The sequence below is a fragment of the Nyctibius grandis genome, chromosome 27 (assembly GCF_013368605.1).
Source record: "Nyctibius grandis isolate bNycGra1 chromosome 27, bNycGra1.pri, whole genome shotgun sequence".
Lineage (NCBI taxonomy): Eukaryota > Metazoa > Chordata > Aves > Nyctibiiformes > Nyctibiidae > Nyctibius > Nyctibius grandis.
In genome coordinates, this window is record NC_090684.1 from 2,491,338 (window position 1) to 2,504,286 (window position 12,949).

General features: G+C 43.5%; 2 protein-coding genes across 4 annotated transcripts; both read left to right on the top strand.

Moving 5' to 3' along the window:
* Positions 1-98: 98 nt before the first annotated feature.
* RBBP5 (RB binding protein 5, histone lysine methyltransferase complex subunit) lies at positions 99-10,407 on the top strand. Of its 3 annotated transcripts, none has more exons than XM_068419210.1 (14): positions 99-182; positions 374-399; positions 525-697; positions 1,113-1,253; positions 1,753-1,915; positions 2,366-2,475; positions 2,635-2,754; positions 3,046-3,199; positions 3,306-3,377; positions 3,951-4,068; positions 4,537-4,606; positions 4,721-4,950; positions 5,259-5,453; positions 8,568-10,407. In XM_068419210.1, exons 1-14 carry the CDS (start codon positions 164-166, stop codon positions 8,594-8,596), a joined length of 1,620 nt encoding a protein of 539 aa, XP_068275311.1. In that variant the 5' UTR covers positions 99-163; the 3' UTR covers positions 8,597-10,407. The 3 variants fall into 3 exon arrangements, with proteins under 3 accessions (XP_068275311.1, XP_068275312.1, XP_068275313.1); XM_068419211.1 differs by having other exon boundaries at positions 8,571-10,407; XM_068419212.1 differs by lacking the exon at positions 374-399 and having other exon boundaries at positions 118-182.
* A 1,288-nt stretch (positions 10,408-11,695) lies between these two features.
* Positions 11,696-12,484, top strand: TMEM81 (transmembrane protein 81). The gene has a single exon (XM_068419520.1). It carries the CDS (start codon positions 11,696-11,698, stop codon positions 12,482-12,484), a length of 789 nt encoding a protein of 262 aa, XP_068275621.1.
* The last annotated feature ends 465 nt before the right edge of the window (positions 12,485-12,949 follow it).

The window sequence follows — 12,949 nt, forward strand, 5'->3', positions numbered from 1 at the left end:
CTGCCGCGGGTCGGGTTGAACCGGGCCGTGAGGTGCCGGTGGGCCGTGGGGTTGAGGGAAGAGGGGAGCGGGGATTCGTCAGGCGAACGGCGGGGCGGCGCAGCGTAGGCCCCCAGCGGGGTCCTTCGGCGACGGGAACGGAGGGAGCGGGACGGCGGCCGCGATGAACCTGGAGCTGCTCGGTGGGTGCGGGCCGCGGGGGCCGCGCCGGGGGCGGGGGGGCGGCCGGGCCGGGCCGGGCTCGGGGCTGTCTGTAGGCGGGCTCCGAGCCGCCGCCCCGCCGGCGGGGAGCGATGCAGCGCGGTCAGCCGGGGCGGGCCGCGGGGGCGCCGGGCGCTTCTCACTCAAGCGCTGTCTTTGCGTTTCGTTGCAGAGTCGTTCGGCCAGAACTACCCCGAGGTAAACGTCCTCCCCGCCCCGCGGGGCTGCCCCCGTCCCGCCGGCTGCTGCGAGCGGCTCGGCGGCCGGGCGGGGCGGCGGCGGCGCCGGCCTGACCGCCCCCCCCCGCTGCCCTCTCCCCGCAGGAGGCCGATGGCACGCTGGACTGCATCAGCATGGCCCTGACCTGCACCTTCAACCGGTGGGGCACGCTGCTCGCCGTGGGCTGCAACGACGGGCGCATCGTCATCTGGGACTTCCTGACCAGGGGCATCGCCAAAATCATCAGCGCTCACATTCACCCCGTCTGCTCGTTATGGTGAGAACGGGCTCCTTGTTTCTCAGGAGAACAGAACTCAGTGTTCAGTCGTAGCCCTTGCGCTAGTGGGAAAGACTGTTCTTATTTCTGTTAGAAATCGTCCATGCCTCTGTTTGCTGGGCATCAGGTGCTCTAATAGACACCCTGACAGCTCTTCACCCCTGGGCGTGTTGATTGCTGAAATTCCAGCCCGTTGCGGGACGTTCAGTTACATTTTGGGATAGTTTCCTTTAAGAGAATTTGGAAATGTGTTATGGCTGTTAAATTTTTGGCTGTTAGAGCTCAGAGGTTATTTTTCAGGCTACTAGATTTATGTTTGAACCTTGGTCTGATAATTTTACACAGACTGTTGATGGGTGTGTGTTTTACATGTTTAAGGAGTAACTTTTACCTGAACCGCCTCTCGTTACTGTAGCTGGAGTCGAGATGGTCACAAACTGGTGAGTGCTTCGACCGATAACATTGTGTCGCAGTGGGATGTGCTCTCTGGAGACTGCGACCAGAGGTTTCGATTTCCTTCACCTATCTTGAAAGTTCAGTACCATCCTCGAGACCAGTAAGTCCTGTGGAAAAAAGAGTTGAATGCTCTTATTTTGGTAGAACTGCTCTCATTTTGATAGAACTAATGATTATTAAACTGTTTTTATTGCAGTTTACAAAGTGTTTTTTTCCAAATCTAGTAGATGCTGTCAGTGTATCTTCTTTTTATGATTAGAACCCCAAATGGGTTTGTTGCGTCTCTTTTATTATGAAAATATCAGGAAGGGAGGAGAGTAAACGAGAATAATTCTTAGAAATGTGTATAGAAAAGTCTTGTTGAGTTTACAATTTACTGCATAAACTTGGAGAAGCTTCCAGAAAAAGAAAGGAAATGAAAGTAGACACCAGCTTAATGTCATGTTGTGATTAAAGTAACAAAGGTAAAATAAGATAATAAAAATCCAGAGGTATTCTGTATTTCTTGATATAGGTTGAGATTTTTTTTCTTACTTCTAAATGTGGAAACTTCTTTTTCAGAGAAGAAACGGTTAATTCTTCTTTTTTCTGCTTTGCAGAAACAGAGTTTTGGTTTGTCCTATGAAGTCGGCGCCGGTGATGCTAACGCTGTCAGACTCCAAACATGTTGTCCTACCTGTGGATGATGATTCTGATCTCAATGTTGTGGCCTCCTTTGACAGGCGAGGGGAATACATTTATACGGGCAATGCCAAGGGGAAGGTGAGACTTCAGCAGGCGGCACTGATGCAAAAGCTTAGATTACTTCCTGTCTTTATCGAGATGCTTAATGTTTCTGGGTTGTGTTCTTTGTTTTAATGCACAGATAAGGCTTCCTGAATGTCTCTTGAATAATTGATATTGCACTGATACGATCTTCTGAATATCTTTGATGATCTCTAGACTTTAATACTTTGTCTGAGTTAGGTCTTTGTGTTGCTGTTGTCTTTGACCATATTTGTTGGATCCTTTTCCAGTGTAAATAAACCAATGTTCATGTCGCAGAACTGTCGCAGAAACTGTAGTAGAAACTGCAGTTGCAGAATCCCAACTATTCCTGTGTAGATTGCTGAGCTTCTGTTGTCAGGGTTAGTAGCTGATGTGAAAGGTATCAAAAGGGGAATGAGTTGTAACGAAACGACACTGATTGCCTTCTGTCTCCTTAATCTTCAGATCTTGGTCTTAAAAACAGACACTCAGGATCTTGTAGCTTCCTTCAGAGTGACAACTGGAACCAGCAACACCACAGCTATTAAATCGATTGAATTTGCTCGGAAAGGAAGGTGAGTTACTTCGTCTATCAAGCGGTATCTTTAAAGATGAATTGAAAGCTATAGGCTAGTCTTAAAAACCCCCCCAATTTTTTCATGGAACGTAATCTGATTCTTTTTGTTTTCTCTGTCTTTTAATGCAATGCATCTTCTGTGCCCTCCTTCCTGCAGCTGCTTTTTAATAAACACAGCTGACCGGATAATCAGGGTGTACGATGGCCGTGAAATTCTAACTTGTGGACGAGATGGGGAGCCTGAACCCATGCAGAAGCTGCAGGATTTAGTAAACAGGTAAGAGGCAGCAGAATGGCTGGTCAGCCTCACTTGAAAAGGTGAGGTTTGGGTGCTCAGGGCTAATGGGAGTCTCTGGATGAAGGGTAGCTCAGTATCTTATTCGGTGTAACGGGCAGATGCTTTCATTTGAAACCTGTCGGTCACAGTTTGATTTAAAGTTTAAATATTATTTGTGGATGGGAGTACGTAAGATCTCGGTCTGAAGAACAAGCCCACTCTGCAGTCCTCCATCCTCCACGTTGTGCTGCTGTTTAACCGTTTAGCTTGTGATGCTGTCTTTGCACACAGGACACCGTGGAAGAAGTGCTGTTTCTCTGGTGACGGTGAATACATAGTGGCAGGTTCAGCCCGACAGCACGCGCTGTACATTTGGGAGAAGAGTATTGGAAACCTAGTGAAGATCCTCCACGGGACCAGAGGAGAGCTGCTCTTGGATGTGGCAGTAAGAAAACTGTCTGCTATTACTATGTTTCTTGTTATTTTGAAAACCAAGCTTTCTTAATTCCATTTACTAATTAAGCTCCTCCTCTTTTTTCTTTCAAATCTAGTGGCATCCTGTCCGACCCATCATAGCTTCTATTTCGAGTGGTGTCGTGTCCATATGGGCTCAGAATCAAGTGGTAAGCATTTTAGATCTTAAGAGGATTCCCCAGTGGTCTCCATCCTAGTAGACTGAATGATGGCATGTTGAAATCCTTTGTTAAATCGATATTCAACGAGATTTTTAGGTTCATCTGCCTGACTTGATATGTTTGCCACCTTGTTTAATGGGAGGAGGGTATTCATACTTTAGGTGCTGAGCTAGTTAAGCTTTGCATTAAGTCTTAAGTATCATCACAGGGACGTTTTACGTGGGACATTTACATCCTTCTGAATGTGTTGTTTAAGTACAGGAAATCTGAGTGAGCGAGCCAAAACTGAAGTGGCTAAATGTGAACATAAAGCTTTGTTTTATGATGTATTTCACAGTATTTAAGGAATATTACAACGTTGTGTTTTCAGTAGGAGCAAACTTGTGCAGCTCCTAATTAGCCATGTGAATGTGGACGTAAATGAGGCTTGATTTTTTTTTGTGTGATCTTGTATGTGGCTTGGGGGATTTTAATACAGAGTGAGATTGTGATTGCACGAGTCCTCACTAGGGCTGTTGTTCCTTTGCGTAAGGTAAAAATTGTTTTGAATTTGTGGTTTAGGAAAACTGGAGTGCCTTTGCACCTGACTTCAAAGAGCTGGATGAAAATGTGGAATATGAAGAGAGAGAGTCAGAGTTTGACATCGAAGATGAAGATAAGAGTGAACCAGAACAGACAGGTACTGCATAAACTGTGTTTCTATGTTTGTAGTCTCAATACATGATCGTGGTAAAAATTAAAACTAGTGGTCATGATATACATGGGTGTTAAATGACAAAACAGGAGTGGATAAATGATGTATGACCTAACACAATCAATATGATTCCTGCCATTGACATGCAACATTTTTTTTAGTGATGTCTGCCCTCTCCAATATATGTTTAAGCAGAAAGCGGTAGCAAATAGACGTGTGTCAGTGTCCAGGCTTGCTCTCAGCAGCAGCAGTGCTGCATTTCAGTCGGTAGCAGGGCAGCCTGACCACTTGGTGGTGCCAAAAAATTGTGTACTGCAAAAGGCTGCGGTTAAACTGTGGGAAGAGATAGGGATTATTCCCAGCATACCACAGAGCTCAGTCAGTCCCATTCTTTCTAAGTGATTTGGTCTTTTCCTTACTGTCTTTAATTTGTCTTTTTTCTCTGGTTCTCAGGTGCTGATGCTGCAGAAGATGAAGAAGTGGATGTAACTAGTGTGGATCCCATTGCTGCCTTCTGTAGCAGGTGAAAGAATGTTTTGTTTAAAGTCTAAATACAAAATGTATCACTAATATTCCCTGTACAATATGTTATAATGACCCCTAGTTTTAAATGAAAGCAATTTTTTTTCCTTCACAGCGATGAAGAACTGGAGGACTCCAAGGCTCTGCTTTACTTACCCATTGCTCCTGAAGTTGAAGATCCAGAAGAAAACCCCTATGGACCTCCACCAGATGCGGTTCAGAGTTCTTTAGCTGATGAGGGAATAGGTTCTGAGAAGAAGAGGCAGTCCTCCTCTGATGGACCTCAGGCACCAAAGAAGAAGCCCAAAACCACCAACATTGAACTACAAGGAGTACCTAATGATGGTGTGTGGAAGCTGCCATTGTTTAGTGCCTGTTCTACATCTGAGATGGTTTTTAGCTTTGCCTTCGCTTTATCTGAAGACCAGAAGGTCATTCTTTAATTTTCTCCTTCCTTTGAAGTCACTTCTTACAACAGTTATTAATAGTCACCAACTCTGCAAATTTGCTGGCATTTTGCAAGCTGAGAATGAGTAAAGGCATCCTGAAACTGTAGTTTTTAATGCTGTTTGTGTCTAACACCAAGGGCTGTATGTGCTGATAGAAGCACTTTAAGGGATAATTCGCTTTGGTGACACATTGTCTCTCCACAGAAGTCCATCCGCTGCTGGGTGTGAAGGGAGATGGTAAATCCAAGAAGAAGCAAGCAGGCAGGCCTAAAGGATCAAAAGGTAAAGACAAAGATTCTCCATTTAAACCGAAACTCTACAAAGGGGACAGAGGTGCTTTACCTCTGGAAGGAGCAGCGAAGGGTAAAGTGCAGGCGGAGCTGGGACAGCCTTTGACAGGTAAGGAACCCAGCGTGAGCGTCGTTGCCTTGCTTGGTGCCTTGCTTTGTACGGACCCTGACTTAATGTAGTCATAGCATTTTATCCTCCCAAATGGCACTTGCTCACTAAATATTTAGCTGCTGTCAAGGATAGGCAAAATTTTATGTTTTTTTTAAGGGAAGTGCTTTCAATATTTGTAATAAAACTGATATCCATGACACTGTTATTGCATATAAAGAGCATGTAGGGTTTTTAATAGAGATTGAGCACTATTTCAAAAGCAAAAAATCTTTTGATGATGATAATCTTTTTGATAACGTCTGTCAGTTTAGATAAACAGTAGTAATGTTTAGTTTTGAGGGGGAAATATGTAAATAGTGAAGGATTCTGAAGCTGAAATTGACATTTTGTACCATCTCTACTAGGCAGAGTGAGGAAGAACAGCAAAGTTCTGTAAGCAGAACTAGGAAATGGAGCATTGATAATGAGGGGGGGTGAGAGATAAATTTCAGGAGCTGAATTTTCTATTCGTAGCTATACAGCAGCCTTAGTTAAATCCCAGAAAGTCCAGTTGCAGTAAATGAGGATAGGTTTTGTTGGACTTTTCTCCCTTTTTTTTTTTTTGTCATATTTTGTTGGTTGTGTACCAAAACAGGAATGTTGCAGTCACCTTTGTTGAGGCCCAGACTTCATTTCAGAGACACTGTTTCCCATCTGTCTCATTTGCTACTTCGGCTTCTTATTTGGGAGGAGTTCATTCAAGTATAGTAAAGAAAGCCCATGTTTGATGTAGACTCCATTTTTTTTTTAGATTGTAATGAAGAACTCAGGGTTGATACATAGTTTCAAAGTCATAGTGTAATTGATATATCAAATTTTGCATTTCCTTGAACTCAGCAGCTGCTGCGGTGGATTTTAGACTGTATAGAAGCGATTTTATTTCCCCCCCTTCCTTCCCTCACTGCTGGTCCTATGCTACCCACCTTGCTCATTGTCCTTCCTGCTCAGCTCCTGTTGTGTTGCTTGTACTAGTACTGACAATTGCTATGTGCAGAAAAAGGGAATGGGATAAAAGAAACTTAATCTGTACGTGGAAAAACGTGGTGTTTTTTTTCTGGGCTTCCATTTAATCCTTTCACACTGCAGCTTGCAATATCCAGAAGTTAAACAGATAGCCAAGAATATCCTTAGCCCTTGCTTGTAGCCTGGGAGGTACTGATTAGCTTCTGGCCAAGACCAGTTTGAAGACCAAATGAGTATAACCGTTAGTTTCGTCAGCACGCCTGTTGATTGCTTTCTTTTATCACACTGCTAATTAACATGACCATATGCAAAAGGTTGTAAATGAGAAAGGATCGTGCGCTGGAAAGTTAACAGTGTGGCTTCTAAAATGAATATCAGTCATTATTTGCTTCAAAAAAATGCTGGATATTTTGACTTTTCCATGTTTAAGTAGCTGTGTAAGCAGTCTGTGTGCAGAGAAGTGGTTTTAATAGCAAGTATTTTTGTTCAGCTTTTTCAAGGTATCTTTATGTAACTTTGTTATCAACTTGTTTTACTGATTTACTTAATCTACATTTGTAGGCAGATCTCAGTGTACTTTATTCTTGCAGCTTGTGATCACTGTTGCGTCAATCTGTTCTGAGAGGTGGAAAAATACTACTCTCATTTCCTCTAACATTTCAAATGAAGCGACATTCTAGACAGACTCTTGGTTTTTAACACATCCTTGCAAAGCCGTACTTGGAAGGATTTTTGTGTGGTTTTGCTTGTAATGCTCCCATGCAGCTGTTACAATATAGCCTGACTTGCTATAAAAGACAACAGTGGGATTTTACTGCTGCTGAGCTTGGGATGTGCATACCCATGCCGTTAGCTTTGGGTTTTGGACACTGTAAAATGGAAATTTTCTTTTCTTATGGACACATGGGTTTAGACCCAAGTTCCCTACTTACTTTACCCCATCTGTTGGAGATGGTAGAGCTTTCTAAAATTTAGTCTTTGTTGCCTGTAAGTGCTTTAAGGTGTTTTTCCATGGTGGTGTTCTTTAGCTTGATTGAGCTATAGGCAAATAATTAATATTGCTCTGATGGACTTCTGTCTCTCACTAGGACCTGTTACTGTGCTTCCTTCTACAGTGCTGTTGACTTAAGAGGATCTAACAGATCCATGCAGTAGATCTCAGTAGTCAGTGTTGGAAGTGTCTGTATGAGCCATGCTATGAGAAGAACAGGTTGTCCACAGAAAGAAACTGTCACTTGGATCTTTCTAAATTCACAGTAGTCTTTTAGTCCGTGAAATTCATGTCTGTCTTCCGTTGTTCTCTTTACGGTTTGCACTTACAATTCCTATTTGGGCAGACGTTTTTTTCTTAGTGTTGCCAGTGTTCCACCACATGCAAATACACACCTCCAAATTCAAATGCCTGCCTACCTGGGATCCTGGGGCCAGGCTGCCTTTTCTGTCTCTCGTGCATGAAGCTGTTAATTCTGCTAATTCCTTGTGCTGTTGCTTCCTGAAGTAACTAATCAATCACTAAACCAGTCACACAACGAGCATTTCTCCTCTGGAAACTGCTGATGTGCCCTAATACAGTGTCTTTCTGCAGGCTGCACGGCTGGGACGTGGAGCCTGGTGCAGGTGTGTCTGTGTCACTGTGCGGTGCAGTCCAGCAGTAAATGTCTTTATTCTTAAAGCTGCTGTGTCAAAATCAGGTTTCAGTATAAACAAACTGAGAAGCTTGATCCGTTTTATAGTTTTAGAGCAAAGTCTTATGGCAGTCTGATTTAACCCAAACTTAGGTGGAACTTGTTGTTTTCAGTTGTGCTTTTGCTCTGAGATTTTGGGATTGATGAATCAAAAAATTTTACACCAGGTAAGTTTGCCTGCAGAGTTCTTTAGCCACCTTGTCCGTGCCTGTGCACGTGATCTCACATACAAATGCAGAAATACTGGAGATCGTACTTTGTCGTAGTATCTTGTTGATTGTATCTCATTCTGAAAAGAGTGGCTTTACCTAGAAAATCTTGTTCTCTCCCATTGTTTTTTGGAAATGCTGCCGTATTTGGTGGTCTCTGGTAACATCTGTTTGAGTCTGGTTACTTATTTTTCGTCTGTCTCTGATCTCTTTAGCAGGTGGTGCAATCTCAGAATTGCTATGAAGACTCTTCTTTATCTTCCTGTATTCTTTCCTGTGTTGGCACCATAATGTGGAAAATAAATGAAATGCTCAGTCAGAGTGGACTGACTAATACAGCAGACTGATTGTTCATGGATTCAGGGAGTGACTTTTGTAAGAAATGAATATGGAAGAGGAAGCGGCCTTCATTCCTCCTTAACTGCCTCTTCATCGAACAGTGTAAGATGCTGGCTCTCAGGTCATGCCATTTGCAAAGAGACTTAATTGGACTGCCTGTGTGATGACATATTTAACTGTTTCTAAAGTGAGCTGGTACCCAACACTCTGCCACTCCAGACCTTATCGGCCATTGCTTTTAAATATTTTTTTTTGTTGTTCCTGGATTGAAGAATACCCAAAGTGTGTATTTTTATTCCTGATGCCGTATGACTGTGTATCCTGCAAATTTCCCTTTCTTTGCTGTTAATTTTCATTTCAGTGACTTGTAAGTCCTTCTCTGCCAGCTGCATTACCTTGTCAGCTTTTCTCTTAGCTCAGTGTGATGTCGTCTGTGCTGACGTGCTTAGTGAAACACTGCTGCTGACTATGGGCCAGGTTTGACTTCATCTCAAGTGGACAGAGATCTAGTGTGAAGAATCAAGACACCCTCTGAAGTCTGCAAAGAACAAATCTTCATATTGTGAATATTTTGAACGTGAAGGATGACTCTGCTTATGGGAGAAGGAACAAATGAAAGTAGCTCTAGATAAAATACTCAGTTTGTATGCTTTCTTCTAGCCTGTGATGTGAAAAGCTGTGTTGGCAGTTTCTTTCTGCCCTTGCAAGGGTTTTTATTCTGTCTCTTTCCTGTGTGGTGCCCTACCAGCAACAATCCGTTTCCTCCTTAGCTGGTGGGTACTGGCAGTTAAAGAAAAAACAGAACCAACATTTCTCTGAACTGAAACAGTATTTTTTCAGGGTTTTTTTCCCCCCTTCTGGATCAAGAATGGAGGAAAGATGAATGCTAACAGCTCGTTCCCAGCCATGCTTTATCCTTTTATTCCTTAAAGACGATTGTAATATTTTCCTTGTGGGAAAGGGAAGAGACACTTTCTCTATCCAATACCTACAGCCTGACACCTCTCTGTACTAGACCAACCGCCTGTTAAAAGAAAGTTTTCATTCCTAATGCCCCTTCTTTTATAGACTTCTATAGTTCCTATGAATTACTTTCAGTTTTTCCCCAGATGTAATTATTGGGATTATGACTATGTATTTAAATTTTCAAAGTATCCTGCAGACATTAAAAACCAAGAAGAGGAGTCATAAAGAGATTTATTAATTTGCAGTCGGAAGTATGCAGTAGTTGCATGAGATATAAGCATGGGAAGAGAGGACACATTTTTAAATCAGAAGGTTTTTTAGAACTGGTATTTTCATTTCCGGCTTTGGCACAGTGCTTGCTTCATTTAATGAAATTCATTCCCGTGCGTGCAGTATTAGTTTTCTTTGTTCTTTCTGCTTGTAGGGTGACTCGCATCTTTCCTGGAACACTGTTATATCAGATCCACCCGTATGTGGTGTGGCTGAGCCACAAGCTTTAAAAGATGCGCAGGCAATGGTTCTCTAGATTATTTTAAAGCATATAATTTGTCACAGACTCCAGCCTTCATTTCTGTTAAAACTTCTCTGTACAGTGTATATGTCCTTGGTTGATTTTCTTCCATCTTTTATTTTATTTTTTGGTATCTGTAGTTTTGTACAGTATTTGTCAGATACTGGCTTGATGGTAGTATATAGCAGTGATGTTAGTTTTTCTGTTTGTAAATAAAGAGGTAATGTTTTATTTCCTAAAGTCAATGGGTAAGTCTTGGCGTTTCCATACATCCGTGATTGTTTCTATTGTGACAATGTTTAGGAATCCCTCAATACAGCTCCGGTGCAAACACAAACGTACTGTGCCTTCACCACAGCTGGTGTGGTGGTGGTTGGGTTTTTTTAGTGTGGCATTTGGTTTACAGGAGTAAATCTGTAGTCTGATAAAATCCCTGCATGCCCGAGTGCAGCCTGGGCACTCCGAGACGTGCGAAAGGGGAGCTGAACGCAAGGTGTGCTGGGTGCAGAGTGCACCTCCAGGGAAACTGAGTGTGGAAAATACATATAGTAGATCTTCAGAAGTCTTCATTTTAATAAATCAAGGAGTCTTAGGAAGGGAAATACGGATATTCATTAGCAGAGCTGTTGAAGAACATGGCAGTCCAAATCCTTTCTGCAATCCATAAATCAGTTGCTGGTGAGGAGACGCTGATTATTGAACTGTCTTGACCACAGTTCAATTACACCATCAAAAATAAGTAACTTGATTTTTTCATGAACTTTTTTAGTAGTGCAATATTCTTTTGGGATGCTGGAGCACTAAGTGGGTTATTCTGGGTCTACGAGTGGTTTCTGTTTTACAGATGCATCAGTTGAATGTGGAGATTGTCGCTCAGATTGCTCTGTGGAGTCGGTGGCTGTACGTGTCCCTGTGTGCCCTGAGGCCAGCGCTCCTGAATCCCTTCTGAGTCTCGTAGTGGATGGCAGGAGCTTAATGCAATGTTTTTATGCTGAGTCCTCATCTCTGACTCGCTTTGGCTTCAGACTTAGGGGAGTTCTTTGTTCTCCCTCGGAAGGTTTGGGGCCGCATCCTGACCCGGGCAGCCGGACTGTGACATCGGCACTGTCCCCATGGGAACGTGGGCTCATGGGGATGTGAGTGACCTCATAGAGCCCTCCGTAGGGATCGGTATCATAGCGCTAAAACGCTGTTCGGATTGCCTTTGATTTCAGTGCCGTCAGGCTAGAGGCTGAAACGTTGTTCTCATGATCTTGGTGATTTGGGGATATGCGTATATAAGACAGAACTGGAATTCACAATTCACATTCTGACCAATACAGTAATGTGTTGCATCTTTTTTAGCAGTGTTGTACTTCAAGCCTGTCTTGTTGGAGGATTTTTCCTAATGGAAGGATTAGGCCTTGAAGATGATGCTGGTGGGATTTCAGCAATACTTAGTTTGGAGATTTACAAAGAATGATTTTGTGGTTTTTTGACTGCTGAATTTGCGTGGCTTTAGAAAGCAGCATGTCTGACAACCCTGATATGAAGACCGTGGAGAACAGCCACATCCTTGGGATATTATCTTGTGCTTTCTGTCTGCCGTTGGTAGTTTCCTCTGAAAAACTCACCATCCCAGAAGAGCTGAAGTCAGTTGTCGCGAAAATTGCGGTCAACACCACATCCTGCAGCGCGACCTGTGGGCTGGGCTTCAAACTGGAGGAGCTGTGCGTGATCACTCCCACCAAAGAGAAGAGGAATTGTACCTTGCACAGGACTGCCTGCCTCACCAACTGGCTTTGTGGCTTACTCCACTTCACTGTCCCTGTGGGCAAACCCTTCCAGTTGAGCTGCCTGACCGTGGAGGCAGATGGCTTTGGTAGGCAAGCCTTTAGCTATATGTGGAGGCTTGCCCAAGGCCTTATCACCACTAATGACTTACTATTCAAACCTTTCAAAACCCCCAATTCTGTCATCAGATTTTCCCCTACCAGGGAGTCTGATGCAGGGACTTACCGATGTGATGTGCAGATGTTGAAGACATTCAGAGTCGTCAAGAGGGTCTACTTTGGGGTCAGAGTGATCCGAAATGACTTAGTGGATCTGAACTTTCAAAAATCCTTGACTTGGGAACAGAAGTTAGCAGCAAACGGGGAAGGAGGCGCAGAAAACACCACCCATGAAGAACTGCAAGAGCAGCAGCACTTTTGGCAAGGGCAATTGTTTCATGAATGCTTGATAGGAGCTGGAAGTGGAGTGATAGGGGGGGTCTTGGCAACCGTGGCACTCTACTTCTGGCAGATTTTGAGAAAGAACTGCAGAGAAAAGAACTGAGATTTAGTGCAATGTCTTGTCTCTGTCCCTTTATTAGTATCGATGCAGTATTTCATGGCGATGTTTGTTTTTTCTGGCTGACACAGTTTATTACCAAATATTTGCCTAAGCTTCAGAGTCTGGTAAGTTAGACCGTGGCACCAGAGCTTAATGGAGTAATGCAGACAGTAGCTGCAGATGGGGCAAGGCAGTTTGCCTCGACATTGTGTGAAAGGATGGTCTGGAGTGGACACTGAGCCACAGAAACAGCCCGCTGCTCGCTGCTAACTACCTTGCCATGCTCCTCTAGCTGGCCTTTATTTTACCTCTACATGTTGGGTTTTTTTTTTATTTAGCTAATAACTTGCGATCCCGATGCCTGTCTTATTTCCTTGAATTTCTTCTGCTTTGTCCAGAACTCTGGTGATGCGAGCTGACACAGATCACTGTTTGGCAGATGGTGCTCCTCCAGGAAGAAGTGCAAAG

Coding starts and splice junctions, on each gene's coding strand:
- RBBP5 (XM_068419210.1), top strand. Junction 1,916..2,365: donor CGGGCAATGCCAAGGGGAAG/GTGAGACTTCAG, acceptor CTTAATCTTCAG/ATCTTGGTCTTAAAAACAGA. Junction 4,069..4,536: donor GAGTGAACCAGAACAGACAG/GTACTGCATAAA, acceptor TCTGGTTCTCAG/GTGCTGATGCTGCAGAAGAT.
- TMEM81 (XM_068419520.1), top strand. CDS start 11,696: ATGAAGACCGTGGAGAACAGCCACATCCTTGGGATATTATCTTGTGCT.